At 46.7% G+C, this 27,774-nt stretch overlaps 1 protein-coding gene and 1 long non-coding RNA gene across 2 annotated transcripts; both read left to right on the plus strand.

Annotated features, from left to right (window-relative positions):
* The first annotated feature begins 13,894 nt into the window (after positions 1-13,894).
* Positions 13,895-16,618, plus strand: LOC142259292 (uncharacterized). Its single transcript, XR_012727938.1, has 3 exons — positions 13,895-13,978; positions 14,176-14,266; positions 16,513-16,618. It is a non-coding gene; the product is annotated as an uncharacterized LOC142259292 (long non-coding RNA).
* A 160-nt stretch (positions 16,619-16,778) lies between these two features.
* Positions 16,779-17,966, plus strand: LOC142259297 (uncharacterized; the record flags this gene model as incomplete). Its single annotated transcript, XM_075331770.1, has 1 exon — positions 16,779-17,966. A coding segment is annotated over one exon (684 nt), but the record flags the coding sequence as incomplete, so codon positions are not given.
* Between the last annotated feature and the right edge of the window lie 9,808 nt (positions 17,967-27,774).

Genomic DNA, 27,774 nt, shown 5'->3' on the forward strand with positions numbered 1-27,774 from the left:
TTTAATCCAAAATCTAATATGTGACTCCTCCCAATCAGTTTCACTGCATTGCTTCTAGTCTTTCCTTGTGCCTATGAGAATAGGGCTGACCCTTCTGCAGTGTGACAGCTCTTCAGATATTTGTAGACTATTAAGTTTCCTCTCTGTTTTCTTTTTTGCAAGCTAAACATTCCCAAATCCTGTAACCGTTCCTCATAGGACATGGTTTGTAGACCTTCACCATTCTGGTCGCTCTTCTCTGAACTTGCTTTAATTTGTTGATATCTTTTAAGACGTGGTGCCCAGAATTGCAGATGAGGTCTGACCAAAGAGTAGAGAGTGATAATTACTTCACGTGATCTGGACTCTGTACTTCTGTTAATGCATTCCACAATTGTGTTTGCCTTTTTTGCTGCTGCATCACACTGTTGACTCATGTTCAGTCTGTCATCTATCAGTATGCTATTAGTATATTCGTAGTACTAGATTTGAAAGTGTTGACATTAATTTTTTTCACATAGGCTAAGTGATGTGGAAGACTACAATCTAAGGCTATGTGCGCACGTTGCATATTTGCATGCAGTTACGCTGCGATCTGCACCGCAGCGTAACTGCATGCGTCCTGCGTCCCCAGCATAATCTATGAAGATTATGCAGGAGACGTGCGCACGTGGCGTCTTAGAGTGCAGCACTTCGGCTGCTGCCCGAAGCGTGCGTTCTAAGAAGTGACATGTCACTTCTTTCCTGCGCTCTGCCTGCAGCAACTGCTCTGTCTATGGGAGGGGCTGTACTCAGAGCGCATGGAATCGGCTTTTTTTTTTTTATTACGGACTCTTTCTGCAGCGATTTGAAGCGCACGTGTGCTGTTCAAATCGCTGGAGAAATTTCTGCAGGGCAGAACGCTACGTGCGCACATAGCCTATGCTTGTAGGTTGCATGTAAAGCAGCTGACGCAGTGTCAGCCCGCCTGTGGAAGTGCGAGAGTTGCTCCGCAGGAAAATGCAGCAGCCCGTGCCTACGATCAGGGTTCTGTGCGCTACCTACTTTTGCTTTTTTCTCCCTATGGAGAACATTCAGGCCACAGCAACATAAATTGACATTCTGCGGCTCAGAAAGCCACACCACATGTCAATTTATGGAGCAGAGAAAAGAAGCGCAGTGGGCAGGAGATTTCTATAAATCCATCCACTGTGCTTGTACTGTACAACACAGCATTCTGGAGTCAGAAGAAACACGCTACTTCCAAAACGTTGCAAACACTGACTGCTCATACCCTTACAGTCCCAAACCAGATTGAGCATGGTCTTCACGTTCTATGCTGTTTGGCTGTGACATCACTTCAACATTGCTGCAGCTAATCACAGATCTCCATGGCTCATCCGATGTAGCTGGAACAAGTTGCTGAGGTCAGTGATTGGCTGCAAGAGACCAATGTCTTGATGAAGACACTTCTGAACTCGTGTAGTGGTACTAAAGTTCCTTGTTGTTGTTATACATGGGATCAAAGGGAAAAAAAAAGAGTGAATCAGGACAAGACCTTTAGTTGCAGGGCGCCCTTTGCAAATGTTTTTTTTCTTTCAACTCACTATTACAAACTTTGCTATGTAAGGTTTTTCCCTTTAAAGTGGTAATTTTATGAAATAAATCTATTCACAATGATGTACAAGCTGCCATAATCATCATCTAGGGCAAATGTGTCTGATTGCAGCTTGCAAAGTAGTGTATTCCATGTAATAGGGCGGTCGTTCAATGCTTCATAACTTCTGTCAGGGCCCATCAATCACTAGTGAGTAACGTTATGCCAGGTAATAAAATGAAGAGGTAAGGATGTGGTGCGGTCAGAGGCCGTTCTCACACCTCCTGTCCATCTGCCACACATTACACACCGGCCAGATAATATAATGAAGAGCTAAGGCTGTGGTCCGCTCAGAGGCCGTTCTCTACCTCCTGTCTGTCTGCCACACATTACACACCGGCCACTGTGACAGGTCTGGCAAGTTGACCAGCAGCAATTCCATCTTTAGGCCCTGTGCACACGCTGCGTTTTTTGCTCCATTTTTGGGTGCAGTTTGTTGCCCAAAACTGCATGCATTGCCTTCCCCAGCAAAGTCTATGAGAATTCAGACAGGCTGTGCGCACGTCGCTTCTTTGTTCTTAGTTTTGGCTGCAGAAAAAAAGAAGCAGAATGTCAATTCTTTTTGCACTTTTGTCCCTGCGTTTTGGAAGACTGGCAGATCAATCCCCCGCTGACTCGAGGTCGGTAGGGGATTCATCCCCGGTAACTGGCCAGATTTAAAGTCTATGGGAACCAGAATCTGGCGCAAAGGGGTAGGAACAAGCACTTCATACTTAATGGCACGGCTGTCACACTACTCCCACAGCCTCTCTTCTTCCTGGGCTGCTCATTAGGCTCATACATATTCACTGCTTCCCACACCCACTTATGGCTGTGATTGGTTGCAGTCAGAAGCGCCCCCATGCTGAATGACAGCTGTCTGACTACAACTCATCACAACCGCTGGTGGGCTGGTCTATATCATGTAGTAAAATAAATTATAATGGCGTGCGGTCCCCTCATACCCAGCCAAAATAAAGCCCCACAGCTGGGGGCTGGTATTCTCAGACTGGGGAGACCTATGTTTATTAGGCTGCCCCAGCCTAAAAATATCAGTCTGCAGAATCATCCCAATTGCACTGGTGCAGTGGCAATTGGGTAATAAGTAATTAATAGCTGCCACTTAATCATAGATTATTGATGGCAGGCATCTATAAGACCCCCCCCCCCCCATCTCTAATCTGTAAGTGAAAGTAATAAACACAAACTCCCCAAAGTCCTTTAGTTAAAATGAAAGACAAAAAAGCATCCTCTTTTACCACTTTATTAACCCCCAAACACCCCTCCAGGTTCGACGTAATCCACACGAGGTCCTACGATGCTTCCAGCACTACTACATTTGAAGTTTACAATGAGCACCATAAAACAAGACTGCCCGCTGTGAGCTCCATGCAGCAACTGGAGTGAGCTGCGGGATCAGCGGTGACGTCACTCATGTGATTTCCGGTCAGATTGAGTACTCCAGCTGTGACCGCACATCACCCGAGTGATGTCACCACTGATTGCTTGGCTCACTTTAGTCGCGGCCTGAACCTCAATACGAGCAGTCATGTTCTATGGCTCTTGCTGTGAGATTCAGATGTAGCAGTACTGGATGAGTCGTGGGACCTCAAGTGGATTACGTCAGACCTGGAGGGGTGTTTTAGGGGTTAATAAAGTGGTAAAAAAGGGGGCTTTTTTGTCATTTATTTCAAATAATGGAGTTTTGGGGTGTTTGTGTTATTTTCCTTTAACTTACAGATTAGTGATTATGGGTGTCTCAGATGCCTGCCATCACTAAGGTAGGACTTAGTGGCAGCAATGGGCTGCTATTAACTCCTTATTAACCCGCATCAGGGCAACGGGAAGAGCCAGAGCCCATTCCAGAATTGGCACATCTAATGGATGCTCCACTTCTGGGGCAGCTGTGAGCTGCTATTGTTAGGCTGGAAAGGGCCAAATAACTATGGCCCTTCCCACTCTAATAATCTCAGCCCCCAGTTGTCTGCTACACCTTAGCTAGTTTTAGAAAAAGAGGGGGGAAGGACCCCACGTCATTTTAAAAAATAAAAAAAAAAACTGGGATCCCCTCAATTTTTCATAGCCAGCCAAGGTACAGCAAACAGCTGAGGGTTGTAGTCCGCAGCTGTTGCTGTTCCTGTGATGGATATGAAAAATGGGGGAGAGTCCACATTATTTTTTTACCAAAAAAATAAAAAAAATAAATAAATAAGAAAAACAGCTGGCTAAGTTAGCTATCCTTCTATCGATAGACATAACAGAATCTAGTCTGTTTTTTTTCTTATCTATTCTATGTTTTATCTATTCTAGCTACCAATTATCCTATCCTGTTTTTTTTCTCCTTTAAAAAAAAAATGCAGTATCAAAAACACGGCAAAACATGCGATTTGTTTTATGCGTTTTTAGGCCAACAACGTGCATCTTTGTGGTCATTACAAAATGCAGTGTGCGCACATAGCCATAGCCTTTCTGACCTGTGTTTCTGCATTGAATATAGGGAAAATGGCAAAGAAAAAAATGTCCCCATCATTGGACCAAAAACGCACCGAAATGCATGCGTTTTGGTTTTTTTCAGCCGGTGGATGGTTTTTTTTGCTGAAGAAACAAAACTGCAGCGTGTGCACATAGCCTTTACTTAGCTTTGGAAAAATCTTTAGCTTTCTACCTTTAGTAAAGTTGCTTATTTCCATTTTCAAGTGTCATCTTTGCGCCTTGTGGCAGCTTTTCCCCCCGCTCCAGTCACCATTATAGCGTCCATGTTCTGCTCACGCTTCCCATGATCAGGTTTCTCTACAGTCCCCCAAGATATCCTCATTACAGGCATCATCTGTTCAGCTACTAATCATTTCTCTTTGCATTCATTTTACACCTCTGTAATATAAAACATACAGGAGCCATAAGAGCTCGTACCCACATCTCAGCAGATTTATATCCCAAAGTAACGTCATCACAGCAGAAGCATAGTTACCATGCTCCATCCACTTCTATGGGAGCAGTGGTGTAATGTGTGACCCCCGCTCCGTCCACTTGTATGTAAGCAGTGGTATAATGTGTGACCCCCCGCTCCATCCACTTGTATGTAAGCAGTGGTCTAATGTGTGAACCCCGCTCCTTCCACTTCTATGGGAGCAGTAGTGTAATGTGTAACCCCTGCTCCGTCCACTTCTATGGGAGCAGTAGTGGTAATGTGTAACCCCTGCTCCGTCCACTTCTATGGGAGCAGTGGTGTAATGTGTGACCCCCGCCGCTCCGTCCACTTGTATGTAAGCAGTAGTGTAATGTGTGACCCCCGCTCCGTCCACTTCTATGGGAGCAGTGGTGTAATGTGTGACCCCCGCCGCTCCGTCCACTTGTATGTAAGCAGTAGTGTAATGTGTGACCCCCGCTCCGTCCACTTCTATGGGAGCAGTGGTGTAATGTGTGACCCCCGCCGCTCCGTCCACTTGTATGTAAGCAGTAGTGTAATGTGTGACCCCCGCTCCGTCCACTTCTATGGGAGCAGTGGTGTAATGTGTGACCCCCGCTCCGTCCACTTATATGGAAGCAGTGGTGTAATGTGTAACCCCCGCTCCGTCCACTTCTATGGAAGCAGTGGTGTAATGTGTAACCCCCCGCTCCGTCCACTTCTATGGGAGCAGTGGTGTAATGTGTGACCCCGCTCTGTCCACTTGTATATAAGCAGTAGTGTAATGTGTGACCCCCGCTCTGTCCACTTGTATATAAGCAGTGGTGTAATCTGTGACCCCCGCTCTGTCCACTTGTATGTAAGCAGTAGTGTAATGTGTGACCCCCGCTCTGTCCACTTGTATATAAGCAGTAGTGTAATCTGTGACCCCCGCTCTGTCCACTTGTATGTAAGCAGTAGTGTAATGTGTGACCCCCGCTCCGTCCACTTATATGGAAGCAGTGGTGTAATGTGTAACCCCCGCTCCGTCCACTTCTATGGGAGCAGTGGTGTAATGTGTGACCCCGCTCTGTCCACTTGTATATAAGCAGTAGTGTAATGTGTGACCCCCGCTCTGTCCACTTGTATATAAGCAGTGGTGTAATCTGTGACCCCTGCTCCGTCCACTACATTGCTACTCCCACAGAAGTGGACACATTACACTACTACTCACATACAAACATGTGATCCCGCTCTATTTTGATGGGAATAGCAATGTAAATAACGAAGCGTGGGTCACACATTACACTATTACTCCCTTAAATGTGTGTGACCCTCCTCTGTCCACTTCTATGGGAGTAGTGGTGCAATGTAATGGGTATTTTTGAGAATATCCCTGAATATAATGCCAGCAAAATAATGTCGTGTCCATGAGAAAAAAAAATCTTATACAGTATGTAGTTTATTATCGCAGGTCCATAAATGAAGAGTCAAATATTCATGTAATGGTTCTTTATTCTAGTAACAGTGCAATCAATCCTGGATAAGATCAATGTTTCGGCCTTGCGGCCTTTCTCAAGGTCTCTACGTGAAGGTTGCCTGGAGGAGTCTGTCGGTCAGGCTGAAACAGCTTGCAGGACATACTCCTCCAGGCAACCTTCATGTAGAGACCTTGAGAAAGGCCACAAGGCCGAAACGTTGGTCTTATCCAGGATTGGTTGCTCTGTTACTAGAGTAAAGAACCATTACATGAATATTTTACTCTTCATTTGTGGACCTGTGATAATCAAGTACATGTAATGTAATGGCTGAACTTGAAGAAAGAGAAGGGATCCAGCAACCAAATTCCAATTGAATTAAAATGTTTTCTTTATTCAACAAAGATAAAAGAGTTCTTCCATAATAATAATAAAATCCAGTTTACATGGCAGGGTAGAAAAAACCCTGGGTTCAGAGTAAGGAGTTGTCACTCCGAAACACGTTCTGTTTTTTCTACCCTGCCATGTAAACTGGATTTTATTATTATGGAAGAACCCTTTTATTTTTGTTGAATAAAGAAAATTTTTTAATTCAATTGGAACTTGGATGCTGGATCCCTTCTTTTTCTTCAAGTTCAGTGATTGCCTGCAGCCCGGTCTGGCTGTTTCCTGATCTCTGCACCGTTCCTCTTTGGTAGTTCTCCAGGTGGGTGAGCTGGTAATTTTTTCTCTTAATGTAATGTAATGGGTATTAGCTACACGGCTCTAAGGGTGGTGGGTGTATATGTTTTCTCCCAGCTTTGCAGCTCTTAGAAAGTAATATTCATTCTACTGAACCACCTAGATTCCCTATATAGTCCTCTATATACTAGAATTCCCACTACATTGCCTTCCATATCATACAGTGTGCCCCATATAGTCTTCTGTACAGAATAATGCGTCCCACATAGCCCTCCATACAGTGTAATGCATCCTATATAATGCTCCATAATATAATGCACCCTATATGATGCTCCATAATATAATGCACCCTATATGATGCTCCATAATATAATGCGCCCTATATGATGCTCCATAATATAATGTGCCCTATATGATGCTCCATAATATAATGTGCCCTATATGATGCTCCATACAGTACACAGCTCTGCTATCAGTTTACAGTGATACAGCAGAGCTCTGTCAGTGTGTTTTCACAGTACTAGCCTTGTGTGTACCCCACCCCCTAAAAAAATAAAAGGAGAAAAACACAGGTGTTAAAAATAAATCTGACACAATATAAAGCTTATATGTTTAATTATAAAACTTTGGAAAATACAATATTAATACAAGTATATATTTTACATTACAGGGAACCTGTTCATTTAAAAATGCTATTAACCTGCAAATATGGTGTTAACCCCTCAGTGACCAGACAATATCTGATAGCTCACTATGTGGTAATAACTGCAATATTTTAAAGATGTCGCAGTGATTTGGAGATAGAAAAAAAATACAATCACATTCGATTTGTATTAAATGGTAAATTTAAGTTGATATTTTTAGAAATAAACAAACATCATCATTTTTACAAAAAGACCAACAAAATAGTAATGTCCAAACTTTTACTGATTATCCATTTAATCCAGACAGTCAGACCTCACATGGTTAATAAATGACGTTTCCCTCCTGTCGGCTTTACATCAGCATCATCTGGAAAATGTGGTTTTATGTTGGTCGGAGGTTTGAGCTTTAATTATCATCCTGATGATTGATTGTGATTAGTGATGAGTCTGGGACGGAGGTTTCACCTTCCAACAAGACGATGACCCAAAGCTCCTGCTAAAGCCGCACTGGAGGGGGAAACGTGGAAATGTATTGGAGCGGCCGTGTCACAGCCAGACCTTAGGCTATGTGCGCACAGTGCGTTTTTCACGGCGTTTTTTGCACGTTTTTCGGTTGCGTTTTTGTTCAGATAACTGCATGACTTTGCTTTACCAGCAAAGTCTATGAGTTTTCATTTTTGCTGTCTGCACATAGCGTTTTTTTTTAGCTGCGTTTTTGTGGTGACCACAAAAACGCAGCATGTCAAGTATTTTTGCGTTTTTCACTGCGTTTTCCACCCATTGAGTTCAATGAGATATTCAAAAACGCAATGAAAAAAGCAAATTGCAAATATAGCTGCGTTTTAGTGTGTTTCTATGACTAAAAATGCAGCTATAAACGCAAGGGGTGGGTAGTACAGTGACATGTACAGGAAGAGGATTCCTTGTGTTGGTAAACACAGAAGCGTGAATCCTCCTGTAACCGCCACCGCTGCTTCCACCTACCGTCCGGCGCCATGTCCGCTCCCGTGCGGTGCCATGTCCGGATGGGAGGTGGAAGCAGCTGCAAAATCAAAAGTGAACAGTAGAGAAAAAAAAAAAAAAAATCTCATACTCACCTGTCTGCAAACTCCCAGTACATGTCCGCTCCCAGCTCCTCTTCCCGGTAAAGCCATCCCTGCTCCAGCTGTGTGCAGACTTCTGGGACACGTCCAATAGCTGCAGGACCTGCCGGTGATCAGCTGATGCGGTCACCTGACGCATCAGCTGATCGTATAAGTGCAGCTGTGAGGCCGGCTTAAACGATCAGCTGATGCGGCTGATTACCGCCAGGTCCTGCAGCGATCAGACGGGAGTCTGCACAGAAGTGAGTTCTTTTTGCACTAATGCATCAGCTGATCGTATAAACGGCCCTTATACAATCAGCTGATATGCAGTGTGATTCACGTCCTTGAACCTGACACATAATCTGATCGCTTTGCCTTCCAGCAAACAGATTCAGATGATATTGGATCTGGATTGGACGGCGCAGGACCCTTGATGCAGGATTACTGCGGGGGGGGGGGTGTCTTTAAGTTCAATAAAGATGGAGTCACTAATTGTGTTGTGTTTTATTTCTAATAAAAATATTTTTCTGTGTGTTGTGTTTTTTTTATCTGTACTAGAAATTCATGGTGGCCATGTCTAATATTGGCATGACACCATGAATTTCAGGCTTAGGGCTAGCTGATAATATATAACTAGCACTAACCCCATTATTACCCAGCGAGCCACCCGTCACCAGGGCAGCTAGAAGAGTTGGATACAGTGCCAGAAGATGGCGCTTCTATGAAAGCGCCATTTTCTGGGGCAACTGTGGACTGCAATTCGCAGCGGGGGTACCCAGAAAGCTTGAGCATCCTGCACTGCGGATTCCAATCCCCAGCTGCCTAGTTATACCTGGCTAGACTCAAAAATTGGGCGAAGCCCACGTCATTTTTTTTTAATTTTTTTTATTATTTCATGAAATTTATGTAAAAAAAAAAGTGCTTCCCTATATTTTTGGTTCCCAGCTGGGTACAAATAGGCAGCTGAGGGTTGGGGACAGTCCGTACCTGCCTGCTGTACCTGGCTAGCATACAAAAATATGGCGAAGCCCACGTCATTTTTTTGGGGGGTAAAAAACTCCTGCATACAGTTCTGGATGGAGGATGATGAGCCTTGTAGTTCTGCTCCCCCTGCCTCTCCCTCCAGCATACAGTCCTGGATGGAGCATGCTGAGCCTTGTAGGTCTGCAGCTGCTGTCTGCTCTCCTGCATACACTAGTGGAGAATGAAGAACATATTGAAGAAGGAACAGACATCAGAACTTTTTTTTTTCCAACAATCTTTAATGGCATTGTTCACTGATAAATGCATAAAAACGCAGTGAGCAAAAACGTAGCCAAAACCGCACAAAAACACATGCGTTTTTTCAGGCGTTTTTTTGGACGCTGCATTTGTGTGCGTTTTTGCGGGAAAAAACGCACAAAAACGCAGCGTCAAAAAAACGCAGTGTGTAAACTTACCCTTAATCTAATGGAGAATCTGTGGTCAGACGTGAAGATGGCTGCTCACTAGAGGAATGGAGAATCTGTGGTCAGACGTGAAGATGGCTGCTCACCAGAGGAATGGAGAATCTGTGGTCAGACGTGAAGATGGCTGCTCACCAGAGGAATGGAGAATCTGTGGTCAGACGTGAAGATCGTTGCTCACCGGAGGAATGGAGAATCTGTGGTCAGACGAGAAGACGCTGCTCACCAGAGGAATGGAGAATCTGTGGTCAGAGAAGACGCTGCTCACCAGAGGAATGGAGAATCTGTGGTCAGACGTGAAGACGCTGCTCACCGGAGGAATGTAGAATCTGTGGTCAGAGAAGACGCTGCTCACCAGCGGAATGAAGACTCTGTGGTCAGACGTGAAGACGCTGCTCACCAGAGGAATGGAGAATCTGTGGTCAGACGTGAAGACGCTGCTCACCAGAGGAATGGAGAATCTGTGGTCAGACGTGAAGACGCTGCTCACCGGAGGAATGGAGAATCTGTGGTCAGAGAAGACGCTGCTCACCAGCGGAATGAAGACTCTGTGGTCAGACGTGAAGACGCTGCTCACCAGAGGAAACCATCAAATAAAGGAGACGAAAGAAGCAAAAATCCCAGTGTCAGGATGTGTAAAGCTCAGAGACTTATCCAAAGCGACCTGCAGCTGTAATTGCCACATAAAGGAAACTCCACAAAATACTGACTTTAGGGGGGTGAATAGTTATGCACACTGATTATTTTTTTAAAAAAATATTTGTAGTTTGCTTCACAAAAAAAAATGTTCAGTTGACGGCACGTTCTTTACATGAACTGATGTAAAACCTGAAAAAAAACAAAAAAAAAAACGCAAAAGGTAAATTCAAGGCTGTGAGGTAGCAAAACACGGAAAAATGCCAAGGGGGTTGTATACTTTCGCAAACCGATGTATCTCAGGTGAGACAAAGCACTGCCCCCCTCCCTCCCTCCAGACAGAGCATTGCCGCGCCCCCCCCTCCCTCCCTCCAGACAGAGCATTGCCGCGCCCCCCTCCCTCCAGACAGAGCATTGCCGCGCCCCCCTCCCTCCAGACAGAGCATTGCCGCGCCCCCCTCCCTCCCTAAGGAGCATTGCCGTGCCCCCCCTCCCTCCAGAGCATTGCCGTGCCCCCCCTCCCTCCAGAGCATTGCCGTGCCCCCCCTCCAGACAGTGCATTGCCACGCCCTCCCTCCCTTCAGAGCATTGCCACGCCCCCCTCCCTCCAGAGCATTGCCGCGCCCCCCTCCAGACAAAGCATTGCCGCGCCCTCCCTCCAGACAGAGCATTGCCGCGTCCCCCTCCCTCCAGACAGAGCATTGCGGCGCCCCCCTTACTCCAGACAGAGCATTGCCGCGCCCCCTCCCTCCTTTCAGAGCATTGCCGCACCCCCTCCCTCCAGACAGAGCATTGCCGCGCCCCCCTCCATCCAGACAGAGCAATGCCACGCCACCTCCCTCCAGACAGAGCATTGCCACGCCCCCTCCCTCCAGACAGAGTATTGCCACGCCCCCTCCCTCCAGACAGAGCATTGCCATACCTCCCCTCCCTCCAGACAGAGCATTGCCGTGCCCCCTCCCTCCCTCCAGACAGAGCATTGCCGCGCCCCCCCTCCCTCCCGAGCATTGCCGCGCCCCCCCTCCCTCCAGAGCATTGCCGCGCCCCCCCTCCAGACAGAGCATTGCCGCGCTCCCCCTCCAGACAGAGCATTGCCGCGCCCCCCCCTCCAGACAGAGCATTGCACCTACTGCTGCACACTATTGCACCCAGAGACGTTAACCTACAATTCCTTTTTATTTTCCCCCTGAGGCTCATATGTGATAATCTCCATCAGATATTACCTCCTGTTACATCACACACCCAGGGCTGGAGACAGCAACTGCGCACTGACTGCCGGCAACTACAGGCTCCTCCCACACAAGAGGCCGGTCACATGGGCGTGACGTCACAGAGGTCCCATTGGCCACTGGGATTTAGGCTACTTTCACACATCCGGTTTGAGCACTGCGGCTCAATCCGGCTGTGAAACCTATGCAACGGATGCGGCGAAAACACCGCATCCTTTGCATACGTTTTTACATGCGGCCCGTCCGTTTTTTTCCCGTTGCGGCACACTACTGAGCATGCGAAGTGGAAGAAACCGCATCCGGCGTCCATAGGCATGCATTGAAAAATGCGCCGCAGCGGCCGGATGCGGCGCAATGCGTTTTTTTTGCCGGAGCAAAAAACGTACCAGGGAACGTTCCATCCGGCCGCCACATCGGCTAAATCTGCCGCATGCGGCAAAAAACGGACGGAACGCAAGCCCATGCGGCACAATATGGTGCCAATGCAGGAAAAAACGAAACCAGCGGCAATAAAAACGGTTTCGTTTTTTCAGCAGAGCGCCGGATTGTGCTGCACTGCTACAACCGGATGTGTGAAAGTAGTTAGACTCTACCATATATCTAGTGTGCGGCTCTGCAGGTGGAGGTAGGTGCAGGGTATTATATATCTAGTGTGCGGCTCTGCAGGTGGAGGTAGGTGCAGGGTATTATATATCTAGTGTGCGGCTCTGCAGGTGGAGGTAGGTGCAGGGTATTATATATCTAGTGTGCGGCTCTGCAGGTGGAGGTAGGTGCAGGGTATTATATATCTAGTGTGCGGCTCTGCAGGTGGAGGTAGGTGCAGGGTATTATATATCTAGTGTGCGGCTCTGCAGGTGGAGGTAGGTGCAGGGTATTATATATCTAGTGTGCGGCTCTGCAGGTGGAGGTAGGTGCAGGGTATTATATATCTAGTGTGCGGCTCTGCAGGTGGAGGTAGGTGCAGGGTATTATATATCTAGTGTGCGGCTCTGCAGGTGGAGGTAGGTGCAGGGTATTATATATCTAGTGTGCGGCTCTGCAGGTGGAGGTAGGTGCAGGGTATTATATATCTAGTGTGCGGCTCTGCAGGAGGAGGTAGGTGCAGGGTATTATATATCTAGTGTGCGGCTCTGCAGGTGGAGGTAGGTGCAGGGTATTATATATCTAGTGTGCGGCTCTGCAGGAGGAGGTAGGTGCAGGGTATTATATATCTAGTGTGCGGCTCTGCAGGTGGAGGTAGGTGCAGGGTATTATATATCTAGTGTGCGGCTCTGCAGGTGGAGGTAGGTGCAGGGTATTATATATCTAGTGTGCGGCTCTGCAGGTGGAGGTAGGTGCAGGGTATTATATATCTAGTGTGCGGCTCTGCAGGTGGAGGTAGGTGCAGGGTATTATATATCTAGTGTGCGGCTCTGCAGGTGGAGGTGTGTGGAGATTCCCCATTACTGGGCTCAGGCTCCATACACATTAGATGCTGGGGGAGAACAATCGCTCCATAGAAGAGAATTCTCCTGATTGCCCCGTGAAGGATGGATATGGACAGGGACAAGATGGCGGAGAAGATATTACACCTCACCCTAGAGATCCTCTTCCGGCTTACTGGAGAGGTGAGAGATTCTGATGACGTCACATTACATCATTCTTATCTATGGGAATAACAGATGGACAGAACTGGAGAGGTGAGGACTCTGGAAATGTCTGGAGTGAGATTTATTACTGTGTCTCTCCATAACCAGGATTACACAGTAGTGAAGAAGACCTCTAGTGAGCGCTGTCAGGCCCCTGTGTCTGAGGGATGGGGAAGACCCCTGAGCCCAATCACGGGGCCTCCACCTCACCCCCCGATACATGAGGACATCAATGACCAGAAGATCCTAGAACTCACCTACAAGATGATTGAGCTGCTGACTGGAGAGGTGACACTGCTGGGAATGCTGGGACATTATACAGTAACGCTATGAAGGGATCGGGGGTGACGGTATCATTGTATGTGTCAGGTTCCTATAAGGTGTCAGGACGTCACCGTCTATTTCTCCATGGAGGAGTGGGAGTATTTAGAAGGACACAAAGATCTGTACAAGGACGTCATGATGGAGGTTCCCCAGCCCCTCACATCACCAGGTAATAGACAGGACTAAATACACACGGCCTATAATTATCTGTATGTAAGGAATGAATTCAGTCCCTGTATGTGTCTCCTCCAGTTCTATCCAGTAAGAGGACAACACCAGAGAGATGTCCCCGTCCTCTTCTCCCACAGGACTGTAAACAAGAAGATCCCGATGTTCCTCAGGATCATCAGGTAGATGGAGAGAAGGTGCCATGAAATCCCCCTATGATGTGTAGACGGCTGTGAAGGTCTTGTGCTCAGTCTTGTTTTATCCTCCAGTATTATATGTGTTATACTTGTGTAATGAGAGCGGTGGAGATGGCAGGATTAGAGCTGATCATAGATGGGACTTCTCCATCCGTCTGTGACTTTTACAATATTTGTTTCAGGGGGAAGATCTGCCCCATATTAATACTACAGAGACATATGTGAGGGGTGATGAGCGGAGTAAAGAGGAGATTCCTACAGATAACCGCCCAGGTGAGTAGTGACCACTAAATGCAGAGAAGTCACAGATTCTTCTCAGTCACCGGCTGTGGCTGCTTTATCAGGGTTGTAGTCCGGTCATATCAAATGGTCACCATTCTGCTGCTAGACCACCACATGCTCCTCCACCCAAAACTGTCCCCATTATTTTGGGCATTGGGCACCCTTATGTTGGAGTGAGATATGTATCAGCCAGATCTTACAGGTAGGATCTATCCTATCCCCTGAAATTAGAAGACATTGACCCTTAGCTGCCCAGATCTCTAATCTGCAAAGCCAAATGACAGCGTATGTAGAATGTGCAGACAACTTAGAAAATCATGGGAAGAAAAATCTAATCTGTATGGTGGACCCCTAAGGCCCCTTTCACACGTCAGTGATTCTGGTACGTTTAAAAAAGCACAAACGTACCAGAATCACTGACATACGCAGACCCATTATAATGAATGGGTCTGCTCACACATCAGTGATTTTTCACTGACCGTGTCTCCATGCGGCGTACCCGCGTGTCCGTGATTGCTGCACGGAGACATGTCCATTTTATTCTGGCATCACTGATGTCCCACGGACCACGCAGTGGTGTGGTCCGTGAAACACGTGCCAGAAAAAAAACGTGCTTTTAAAATAAAAATCATTTTTACTCACCCGGCTCCAGCGATGTCCTCTGCAGCCCGTGCAGCTTGCTGCTTCTGAGCCGGCTCATTACTGTCGCGCATATTCATGATGCACGACACAGCCGACCCGGAAGCAGCTGCTGCGGGGGTCAGCGCCGGCCGGATGCTGCACCGGGGGAGCGATCAGCACCATGGACAGCGGGAGCGCGCACAGGTGAGTTAATCTCTAAGTGCAATCACGGGCCACGGAGAACGGAGCCCGGATTGCACTTAGACAACCCACGTGTGCCGTAATTCACGGCACACGGAGGAGCATGTGCGTGTTTTACACGCCAGTGAAAAACGTCAGTGTTTTTCACTGACGTGTGAAACGGGCCTTAGAGAAAGCGGAGGGTAATGATGCTGGAGACGTCCTATATTCTTAGTTTGGTGCCGTGTTCTCCAGGTGAATAAAGATTGATTGCTCTCAGTGGGAGAAATAAAATAATAATCTTGTACTTGAAGAGACCTCAGTAGTCTGGAAAGCTTGCTCTGTAACATCATTTATTTTATCTTTATTTTCCATTAATAAGTATCATAACTACAAGATTCTTACTGTTTCTCCACTGAGAGCAATGACTCCATCTTCCTAGAATCTCGGCATCTTATTGATGGATCTTCCTTCTCTCCCTTCTGATGAATCTGCTGATAGGGGCGTTTATATCCAAAGTTCGGCACAGGGTAACTGTAACATATGAGGGAAGTTAGGATTATCACACTGTGGGTACATGGAGGCCGGGCAGCCCACCCACATGATTTCTAAAATGTAACACCTTCATCCCCGGGCGATTTTTAGTTTTTCTCCCTTTTACTTCCAAGAAGCATAACTTTTTTTTTTTATTTTTCAGTCAACATAGACATATAAGGGATTATTATTTTGCAGGATGAGTTGTACTTTTGAATTACACTATTCATTTTATCATATAATGTACTGAAAAATTAGAAAAAAAATTCCAAGTGCAGTGAAATTGCAAAAAGAGGTGCAATTACACAATTACTTTTTATTTACCATGTTCACTATAAGTTCACATGTTCAGCCTCTGATGGTGAGAAAAGGCTTGTGCTGGGAGGTATCCACCAGATGCTACGCCAAAGAGTCTTTGTACTGTGATGGCAGGGGTTGGCGATTGGATACTGACAGTTATTGATGTGGTCGGGTGCAGCTGGGATGGCTGGTGTAAGCAAGTGCATCTGTTATGACAGGCACAGCTGGTATAGATAGACGCAGCTTCTACAGTGGATACTAGGAAACAGACACGTGTTAACACACACAGGATAAGACTCAGCAAGCGGCACGGTCACTGACAACTATCAACGCATCTCTAAGGATAGACCACGTTGCCCAAGCACCTCCCATAGGGAGAGGATGCCTTAAATACCTATTGCCTCTCAGCCATAGGTTATGAGCAACTTCCGGGTTAGGTGTTTAAGAATATGTGAGCGTGAGCTAATGGCACTCCTAGGAGATATGCCCCGGGAAAAGGTGCAGGACAGTGCAGGGATGCCGGTAACAGCATTACAACCTATTTTATAAATTATATCTTTAAATTTGTATATGTTATTGAAAATAATTTTTGTTCTTGGCAGATGCCTGTATCTGGAGATTAGAGGCAGAAGTGACATCTTCAATTGTTAAATCAGATGACCTTGATATCACACAAGAAATAACTGAACTGAATGCCTCTATTCTAGATATACCATCTTCCCTTCACAGCAAAGATTTATCATCTGATTTTATTAAACAAGTCTTACCTTCTGAAGCATCACATACTATTAAGAAAAATAAATGTCACAAAAGCAGCATTAAAAATCAAAGTGCTCTTACAGCACAGAAGCCATTTTCAGCTTCAGAATATCCAAAAATTCACACGGAGAAAAGAATTTCTTCAGAATCTGTTAGTTACCAGAGAACTCACACAGGGGAAAAGCCATTTTCATGTTTCGAATGTGGAAAATCTTTTGCACATAAATCACATCTTTTTAGACATCAGGGAACTCACACTGGGGAGAAGCCTTTTTCATGTTCAGAATGTGGGAGATGTTTTAACCGAAAATCAAATCTTGTTATACATCACAGAACTCACACAGGGGAGAAGCCTTTTTCATGTTCAGAATGCAGGAAATGTTTTGCACATAAATCACATCTTGTTATACATAAGAGAACTCACACGGGGGAGAAGCCGTTTTCATGTTCAGATTGTGGGAAATGTTTTGCACATAAATTGCATTTTATTACACATCAGAGAACTCACACAGGGGAGAAGCCATATCCATGTTCAGAATGTGGGAAATGTTTTAACCAAAAATCACAAGTTGTGACACATCAGAGAACTCACATAGGGGAGAAGCTTTTTTCATGTTCAAATTGTGGGAAATATTTTACACTTAAATCACATCTTTTTAGACATCAGAGAACTCACACAGGGGAGAAGCCTTTTTCATGTTCAGAATGTGGGAGATGTTTTAACCATAAATCATATCTTTCAAAACACCAAAGAATTCACACAGGGCTGAAATCCATGACATGTTTAGAATGAGGGAAATATTTTACACACAAATGGGTTATTTTTAAACATCACAAATCTTACATGGGGAGAAACCATTATCATATTTAGAAGGTTTTAATTTGTTGACAACTAAGAAAAAATCACATGGCCTACTTGAAGCCTTTTGAAGTAGAGGTAATTAAACATGTAATGCAATTTTTGACCTCCCTACTATCTCCTCTCCTTGGTATTGGTGGAGGAGGTGGGGTGAAGGGAATCTCTCTTTTGTTTTATTGAATATTTCTATTAGATTCTTAGAAACCCATATCCCTTATTTAAGCTTTCCTAATTGGGAAGAGAGTGGCATTTCTAAATTGGCGGCTATTTATAGAGAGTCTCAGTTAACGTCCTTTTTGGAGATGGTTGAGAATTTTTGATTACATTGAAGCTGTCTTTATCAATATCTCCAAGTGAGATTTCTTTTTAGTACTAGATCTGATATTGGGCACAATTCACCTCCTCTCGATCTACATAGACTTTTTCAAAAGGGGAATATAATATTAATGGTGTCTCAATTTTATAGTTTTTTAAGCTCCCCGTTGGAAGATGTGAAGTTGTCATACATGATAAAATGGGAGCAAGAGCTATCTTTCACATTCTTTGCTCAACAATGGTGGGCCACCTCGGAATAGACTTATAGGACGTCAGCTTGTATAAATCACCTAGAACAAATTATATAAATTCATACAAGGTGGTATCTGTTTCCAGGCAAATTGGCTCACATGAGCCCTGATTTTACCCCTTTCTGTTGGACAGCCTGTCTTCATAAAGGCACATTGGGGCATGTATGGTGGTCCTGTCCTAAAGTTATGGTATTTTGGGAGCAGGTCTTTGATCTACTTTCATGTGTAACTCGTCTTCATTTAAAAATGGATGTTCCACTGGCAATCTTGAATATAGGACTCGATAACTTCCCTGAAAATGTGAAAACTGTTTTTGCTTATATACTTACCTTGGCCAGACGATGTCAGGCTATAAAGTGGAAACTCCCTTCAGTTCCCTCGGTTGAGGAGCTTGTCAGGAAAATTAATCCTTATTTTCATTATGAGTTTACACTTGGCCATAATGTAGAGAGAAGAAAACGAATTCCGAAAAATTAGGGCATTTTCATTATAGGCTATTTGTCCCATGGGATTTTGATGTATTTGTATTATTGACTCCTACCTATAGAATAGACCAAATTGGTGTCTTCTTCTCCTTCCCCCTGTCTTTTTTTTTTTTTTTTCTTTTCCTTTTTCCTTATTTTGCTTGTGGTGGTTGTTAATATCATCGTAGTGTTACACCGATTTGTGATATGTATTGATTGTTATGTAAAAAATTAAAATAAAATATATTTGGGGAAAAAAAATTCACATGTGGAGAAAATATAAATTTGACAAATTGAACAAGAAAACACAAACGTGACAGTAAAACTAAACAAGAAATGGAAAGCACGTTAGAAGTTACATTAGAATTATAATATATACAGTTACTAATAGACGTCTGTTTTTTAAAAATCAAATAAAAAGCAATATTCCATGTGCATCGAGCATTTTACATTATTATATTTTTATATATTCAATATATGGACAAAAGTATTACAATCCTCCCCCAAAAATCCCCAACATTCCTCCTCCCTTTTCTTCCTTACTCCCAATCTCAGCGATCTGCCATTCATTACAGTTAAGCAGGTTTTATACGTTGCGACATCGCTAGCCGATGCTAGCGATGCCGAGCGCGATAGCACCCGCCCCCGTCGTATAGCCGATATGTGGTGATTGCTGCCGTAGCGAACATTATCGCTACGGCAGCGTCACACGCACTTACCTGCCCTGCGACGTCGCTGTGACCGGCGATCCACCTCCTTTCTAAGGGGGTGGTTCGTTCAGAGTCACAGCGACGTCACAGCAGAGTCACTGAACCGCCGCCCAATAGAAATGGAGGGAAGGAGATGAGCGACCGGAACATGCCGCCCACCTCCTTCCTTCCTTCCTCCTTTTCCGGTGGAGGCAGGTAAGGAGATGTTTGTTGCTCCTGCGGTGTCACACACAGCGATGTGTGCTGCTGCAGGAACGACAAACAACATCGTACCTGTCGCTGCAGCGATATTATGGAAATGAGCGACGTGACAACGAGCAACGATTTTTGACGTTTTTGTGGTCGTTGATCGTTGCTCATTTGCGTTACACGCTGCGATGTCGGTAACGGCGCTGGGTGTGCGTAACTAACGACGTGACCCCGACGATATCTCGTTGCCGATGTCGCAACGTGTAAAGCCTGCTTTACATTCAGCGCAAAATCTCCATGTCTGAACAATGTCTGTAACTTCTCTATACTACATTAATAAACATGTTGATATTACAAATGTTATTTCCATCTACGATCCATTCCTTCTTTGTGGGAACATCTGGTGTGATCGAGTTTATAAAATCATCACTAATTATCTATACAGAGACGCCATGTACAGAAATATTAGGGCTACAGTAACATCACATATGTTATACAGAAGAATAGCGCTGTCTCCATAGCTCTTTATACAGTGACTTATAGATGAGACAAGCTCCTCATATTTCGGCAGTTTCTATGTTACTCAGACGCTTTTTATACGAATAAGATCAGTGAGTCTCATTATACCGAGTAGAGAAGCTCCAGGGACAAAGACCCCGTATTGTACTGACACGCTGGAAGCCCAAAGTCTCCAGCCCCGGGGCCCAGATCCTCTCATTTTTGGCTCCAGACTTTCTTTTAGAATAAATCCCCTTCTCATACCGTCCTGTAGTAATGACTTTGTTAATCACGTTTTGTTGGAGTCGTCTGAATCCATCTAAATGTTATCAATTTATGTGTAAGAAACAATAAATGTCCTACCACAGTTTTCCCACGTGTGTCCAGTGTCAGTTCTTCTATATTCCCTTATATAAAACCTTGGTGTCTCCGACCAAACCTGCTGATTAGGATTTTACAATTGTAATAACTTTATGCGTGTGTATAAGATCCGCAGCCTGTGTATAAGATCCGCAGCTTCCGCTCAGCACTTCCCACCTTTATCCTCTGTACGTATGCCGACCTTGTGGAGGAACAGAAGGTCATATATGCCCTATGGATGATTTATAGTTCTGACAGTCTACAATGTCCACTAGGGATATACATCTGACCCCTTAAAAAATCCTTGTCCATTGATGGTCAGTAACGGCCCAATGTCCCTTTCCCATTTACACTTAATAACAAGAGGATAATTTCCCACATATTTGGATGGCGGCACTTGATAAAGTCCAGAAATCTCACAAGACGTTCTCTGTGAATTAGATATTGTGCTCAGCATCATGTCTGACCGTGTGGGACCCCGAGGTTCGGTGTCGGTGCAGCTGTGCATTACCTTCAGGGACTCCACGCGGCTGGATCTTGTCACAGGTAGGAAATCCTCTATTTTGATTGTCGTGACGCCACTCTCAGAATTGCGGTCAGTGGAGACCGCCACTGCAGGTTAGGGGTGCCTGGGGCTGATAGTGGGTGCAGTCAGTTGTAATAGCCTACCGAGAGTGAGGCATGCCCCAGGGCCCCGTGTAGGTCTGTGGAACTACAAGTCGCAGAATGACTCACACGCACAAGCAGGATGTCTTTCAGGGGTTTTACTCACTGATGGTGGCAGGGTGAGTAACCCGGGCGTAGCTGGGATGAACCAGGCTGGAACCAGGTGTCCTTCAGGCTGACTTGTGAGGGTGGCTACCAACTCGCCTTCCTTAGCCCTTTGCGTTTTGGGGTAACCCCTGCTTGAAGCCCTGCTGGGGTCGCCCAGGGAAGTTGCTGGTGCCTCTCTCCCCTTCTTTTTGGCCCGTTTGCTTGTAGCCTGGACCAGGTCACTCCGGCTGCTTGCCTCCTGTGAGCTATGGGCCCTCACTTTGCTACGTGGCTGCGGACTCTGTGGTGTTGTCTTGGGGGTGTAAAGTGCCCCCTCATGCAGGTTTGGCAAAGGACAGGTGGATCTATCCCTGCACTGGGACCTGTTACCCGTTTGGGCCTGGTATCTCCCTGACAGTCTCCTTACTTTCCACTCCGTTGCTCTCTCTTTAGCTGTGGGTGGATTTCGGGCAGCACTACCAGGTGACCGTTCTCCCCCGTCGGTAGTCACTGCGCGTACGTTGTCAGAATTGTGTAGAGCTACAGGGTCTGCTTCTGCTCTCCCTGAACTTCACCACTCAACTCTCTTCGGCTCACTGTTCCCTCCTCTCCTGTTCTTGCCTACGTCACCTAGCAACCAGGCTCTCTACCACACCCCTTGAGTGGAGATGGAGGCTTCGCCCCCTCCTGGGATCCCCAGGGGTCCTCCCAAAGGTACATGTGTGAGACCTGATCACTATGCGCCTGTGTAGTCACACCTCGGTCAGCCTTCTGGATTACCTGTTTTGTACTGTCCCCAGCATGGGTGCAGTACTCAGTGGTGCCTGACCAGGTCAGGGGCGCCACATTCCCCCTTAGTTATCACCAGCACGTCCTCGGGCTGCAAGACAACATTTTAAAATGCGTAAAACAGTAAAACATGGTAAAACGTTTTAAAACCATCAGGTACCATACATCACCACCCTCCACCCACAAGTCCGTTAACCCACCCTAAACCCTCTCAGGCGGCAGGTCACCGGTTTCTTTTGGTAACCAGGTCTGGGCCATCAGCTTCCCCAGACCTTTCTTCCCATCTGCCTCTCCCGTTGGCCGCGCCTTCAGCCACTTCTGGCAGGATGTAGAGGCGGCTTTCATGGTCTGGTGGTTTCAGGGTATACCTGGCCTGGTGGAGCCGCGCCTTCAGCCTCTTCTGGCAGGATGTAGAGGCGGCCTCCACAGTTGGTGCTGACCAGGTACCCTCTTTGTGGTGGAGAGCCAGGCCCCATAAACAGGCGTGCTCCCTGGTAGTGGTTGTACCTCTGGGGTAACTATAAACACTGCGAGAGTTTGTGGCTATAGCCAGTTCATAGCCTTAAGGTTCATGGGTTAAAGTGCAAAAGGGTTTCTCACACAAGTTCATGTGGGCACGTGCTTAAACTTGAACGTTGCAAAACTTTTCAAACTGCTGTAGTTTTCTTTACTTTTCTCTACTCCGTTCCACCAGGGCTTTTGCCTATTGGGCTTTGGCACCTGACATTTTCTGTGTTTCTGTCGTCTGTTTCTTTTTCTGTATCTTCATCTTCTGTTGTTGAGATAGCAGGTTTACTGTAGGGATTTCTGGGGCATGGTGTGACATCTAGTGCGTACCATCCGCGTTCTCCTTGGTGCTTTGTGAATTCTACTGGGTCTCCTATCTGTAGGTTTCTTCCTGGATGTCCTCTAGGTAAATGTGCTCTTACATCCCTTCTGTTCACAAAGATGCCCTCCTTTACACCAGGTGCTACTATAAAGCCATATCCAGACCTTAGACTGAAGTCTTCTACAACTCCTCGACAAAGTGGGCCTCTGACCTGGGATTTGGCCCTTCTCAAGAACCGCTTTTCCTCTAAGTCTCTGGCCGTGACCTCGTCCTTCTTCTCGGGAGACTGCTGTGCAGGTGGATCCCTTGTCCTGCTGCGGCGCCGTGTCCTGCGGGCTGGGTCCTGCCTGGCTGCTATCTCACCGCTTGCAGGCTCCCAGGTGATGTATCTGGACAGATCTTCCTCAGCGGAGGATGTCGGGCCCTCTTCCTCCCAGCGGGAGTACGGCAGCATCTCTGGCTCTTGGACTGGTGCTGCATCCACTGCTGATGGCTCTGGAGTCAGCTTCTCAGCTTCCTGGCCTCCCCTCCCCCTTAGTTCTTCTGGGCACTCCTCTTGTGGCAGCGCTAGGGATGGATTTTCATCAGCAGGCCAGGGCGGGGGACCCTTTGGCATGAATGTTGCAGGAGTCTTCCTGTGGGTATGCGGAGGGAGCAGATACCGGTCCACCATCTCCTTTGGGAAGTGGGCCTCTAGATCAGCCTTCAGCTTCCAGTATTCGGGGTCCTCCCCCAGCAGGGACTTCCCAGCAGGGACTTCCTTGGACTGGGGAGCGGTGTCTGCTCTGGCCTTGCAGGCCGGGGTAGATAATTGTACAGTCTTGTCTTGGCGGGCCGGGCAGGGCATCGCTGCGGCGGGGTCTTGGCGGGCCGCGCTGGGCGCTTCTGCGGCCTGGTTCGGCGTCGCAGCTGCGATGGGATCTGTGCGGGCCGGGCTGGGCGCTTCTGCGGCCTGGATTGGCGTCGCAGTTGCAGCCGGTCCTTGGCGGGCCGGGCAGGGCATCGCTGCGGCGGGGTCTTGGCGGGCCGCGCTGGGCGCTTCTGCGGCCTGGTTCGGCGTCGCAGTTGCAGCCGGTCCTTGGCGGGCCGCACCTGCGGCGTGGAGGAGGGTCGCGGTGGCAGCCGGATCTTTGCGGGCCGGGCAGGGCATCGTTGCGGCGGCCTGGGCTCGGCGGGCCGCACCTGGCGTGGCTGCGGCCTGATTCAGCGTCGCCGCGCCGGGCATCTCTCCAGGGACCGCGGGCATGGCAGCAGGGGTCGGGGCACTCGCGCTGACAGGGGCAACACAGGACTCACCCATAGGTAACATCATCGGGGTCTGAGTCGTCGCCGCTCGGTCTGGCACTCGTCGTGCGGTTCCCCTCTCATAGGCCTGAACCGCTGCAGCCATCTCCAGAAGCTCCGTGCGTCCCTCGCTGATCTGCCATACGACCCTGGATCTGCGATACCACCAGGCAGCGGAGCCTGGCTCTGGGTCTCTGCGTTCAGACGCCATTTCCTCTGCGTCTCCTTCTTCTAGTAGCAGGCTTCTGGCTCCCTTTCTTTCCCGACGTCTCTGAACGCCTCCTCTCTCCTCACTTGCGAGGCCAGGACCCTGCAGGGGATCTCTGGGTAGCCACACCTCTTCGTGGGCGGTAACTTCTCCCAGCGCGGGCTGCTGTTGTTTTTCAGCGCGCTTTTCATGGTGGCAATATGGCGGCGCTTCCAATTTTCCAAGCGGACCGCCCAGGCACATGGTCACCTGTCTGAACAGGTCTAGTCCTTATCCTGTTCGTGACGCCAGATCTGTGGGACCCCGAGGTTCGGTGTCGGTGCAGCTGTGCATTACCTTCAGGGACTCCACGCGGCTGGATCTTGTCACAGGTAGGAAATCCTCTATTTTGATTGTCGTGACGCCACTCTCAGAATTGCGGTCAGTGGAGACCGCCACTGCAGGTTAGGGGTGCCTGGGGCTGATAGTGGGTGCAGTCAGTTGTAATAGCCTCCTGAGAGTGAGGCATGCCCCAGGGCCCCGTGTAGGTCTGTGGAACTACAAGTCGCAGAATGACTCACACGCACAAGCAGGATGTCTTTCAGGGGTTTTACTCACTGATGGTGGCAGGGTGAGTAACCCGGGCGTAGCTGGGATGAACCAGGCTGGAACCAGGTGTCCTTCAGGCTGACTTGTGAGGGTGGCTACCAACTCGCCTTCCTTAGCCCTTTGCGTTTTGGGGTAACCCCTGCTTGAAGCCCTGCTGGGGTCGCCCAGGGAAGTTGCTGGTTCCTCTCTCCCCTTCTTTTTGGCCCGTTTGCTTGTAGCCTGGACCAGGTCACTCCGGCTGCTTGCCTCCTGTGAGCTATGGGCCCTCACTTTGCTACGTGGCTGCGGACTCTGTGGTGTTGTCTTGGGGGTGTAAAGTGCCCCCTCATGCAGGTTTGGCAAAGGACAGGTGGATCTATCCCTGCACTGGGACCTGTTACCCGTTTGGGCCTGGTATCTCCCTGACAGTCTCCTTACTTTCCACTCCGTTGCTCTCTCTTTAGCTGTGGGTGGATTTCGGGCAGCACTACCAGGTGACCGTTCTCCCCCGTCGGTAGTCACTGCGCGTACGTTGTCAGAATTGTGTAGAGCTACAGGGTCTGCTTTTGCTCTCTCTGAACTTCACCACTCAACTCTCTTCGGCTCACTGTTCCCTCCTCTCCTGTTCTTGCCTACGTCACCTAGCAACCAGGCTCTCTACCACACCCCTTGAGTGGAGATGGAGGCTTCGCCCCCTCCTGGGATCCCCAGGGGTCCTCCCAAAGGTACATGTGTGAGACCTGATCACTATGCGCCTGTGTAGTCACACCTCGGTCAGCCTTCTGGATTACCTGTTTTGTACTGTCCCCAGCATGGGTGCAGTACTCAGTGGTGCCTGACCAGGTCAGGGGCGCCACAACCGCAGTTCAGGTTTTTTAATTCTATTTTGTGTAATGAAATCTTTTTACTGGATCAAATCTGAATATATCGATAACAACATCTATGAGGAGGTTACATCCTTCTAATTGCTGAAACGAGCAAAAATCATTATTGGACAATAGGCGGCTGAGTCTCGTAACACCTGATGAAACCCATTTCGCAAACCCATCTAGATGTAGGAATTCAGGAAGGGTCTGATTGTTCCCCACAGATGTATAAAAAGTGCGGCCTTTATCTCCTCAGGGTTTTATTTTACATCACAATTACACATAATTTCTATCACACAAGAATTTGTTTCTTAAAACTTTTGTAACGACCGTTGCAGGTTCAAGTCTCCAAAGGAAAAGGACTATGGGGAGATAAGGTATGCACACCAGTGACTATGTAAGGGGAATACATGGAATAGCAGAAACTGCTGTGTGAATACTGACTTGAAAAATCCAATAGCTATATGTAAAGTGAAAATGTGAAAAATGGAATCTGCATTACTGCCATGAACATATGAATCAAGAGAAATTTAGCTACTGAATTGATCAATGCAATAGAGCCCCAACACTACGCCAAAGTATTTCTCTACGTTGGGGTCCCTAGCTTGTGTGTGTCCTCTCATGCAGTTAAAAAACTTACCGTGTATGGGAAGCTGAGACCCAGGCTGAGACCCTCCCCAACCACACCTATTGCCAATCCATATCATACGCATATATAGCCTGGGTCTCAGCTTCCCATACACGGTAAGTTTTTTAACTGCATGAGAGGACACACACAAGCTAGGGACCCCAACGTAGAGAAATACTTTGGCGTAGTGTTGGGGCTCTATTGCATTGATCAATTCAGTAGCTAAATTTCTCTTGATTCATATGTTCATGGCAGTAATGCAGATTCCATTTTTCACATTTTCACTTTACATATAGCTATTGGATTTTTCAAGTCAGTATTCACACAGCAGTTTCTGCTATTCCATGTATTCCCCTTACATAGTCACTGGTGTGCATACCTTATCTCCCCATAGTGATGTTTTTTTAGGTTTTTGCACCCAGTTCGGACTTAGAATGGTGTTCCAAACGTTATTCCTTATTCCAAAGGAAAAGGAGGCAGAAGAAATATCTCAAAAGGTATAAATATATGGAATACAAATATAACATACAAAGGTCAGCGTGTAAGACAAGGTCTGTATGAAGAAGAGACGGGGACAGGCAAACATCAGACTAATAATGTTTACCATGGGACAAAGCTATATAGACCCATCATAATATGCACATACTGTATATACACCCACAATAAATGGAGTAAAGGTAAAATGACATCATAGAAGCAGAGTGGAATATATACAGCAGTAATACTAAAGTTATGGAGACATATATGTGTATAAGTATCCACTAAGTATTAGAGTATGTATAGAATATCCAGGAGAAATAGAGTGGAGTGTACAATATACTAATGTAAAGACTCCATAGAAGTAGATATAACCATACATTGCACCAAAGAACATGGACAGATCACTGAACTCTATGGGGTCAAAGTAGTAATCTCTATAATGCAGAGTAGAAAGGCAATTTCCAGCACAATCTGTACGGTAATAAAATCAAAAGTTTATTCCAAGGATTAAAATTTAAGCAGGATCCATTTTAAAGCCGACATGTTTCGGGCAAGGTGCGCCCTTACTCATAGCACAAACAGAAAATGGAAGGACTCATTTATATACAAATATATTAAGTGTTATAAACACACACAGACCAATCATTGCATAGGATGAATTAACCAATTCCATACATTCTCCACCACATAGGGTTAACCAAACCAGGTGTGCTGGAAGGGAATTATATAGTATGAAACAAAATATAAATGGTTCATTTATCATTATATACGTAATGCAGAGCTGATCATTGCACAAACATTATATAAAATATTTTCTTATACTTTATTTTAAACCCAATACACCAACAATTCTCTACATTCTATCAAAAATTATATATATATAAATGTATATAACAGGTCATTTTTCAGGTTCAATCCCCTTGGTCCTCTGGTGTCTAATGTGAGTATCCAGAAAGCCTCCCTCAATAATGAAACCTTCTGCCACCTCCCACCTGTAGACTTCTTCTATACCTGCCCGGTCTGCATTGTGTGCAGTCACAAAGTGTCACCCGCAC

The sequence above is a fragment of the Anomaloglossus baeobatrachus genome (genome assembly GCF_048569485.1).
Source record: "Anomaloglossus baeobatrachus isolate aAnoBae1 chromosome 5 unlocalized genomic scaffold, aAnoBae1.hap1 SUPER_5_unloc_6, whole genome shotgun sequence".
In the NCBI taxonomy this organism is placed as follows: Eukaryota; Metazoa; Chordata; class Amphibia; order Anura; family Aromobatidae; genus Anomaloglossus; species Anomaloglossus baeobatrachus.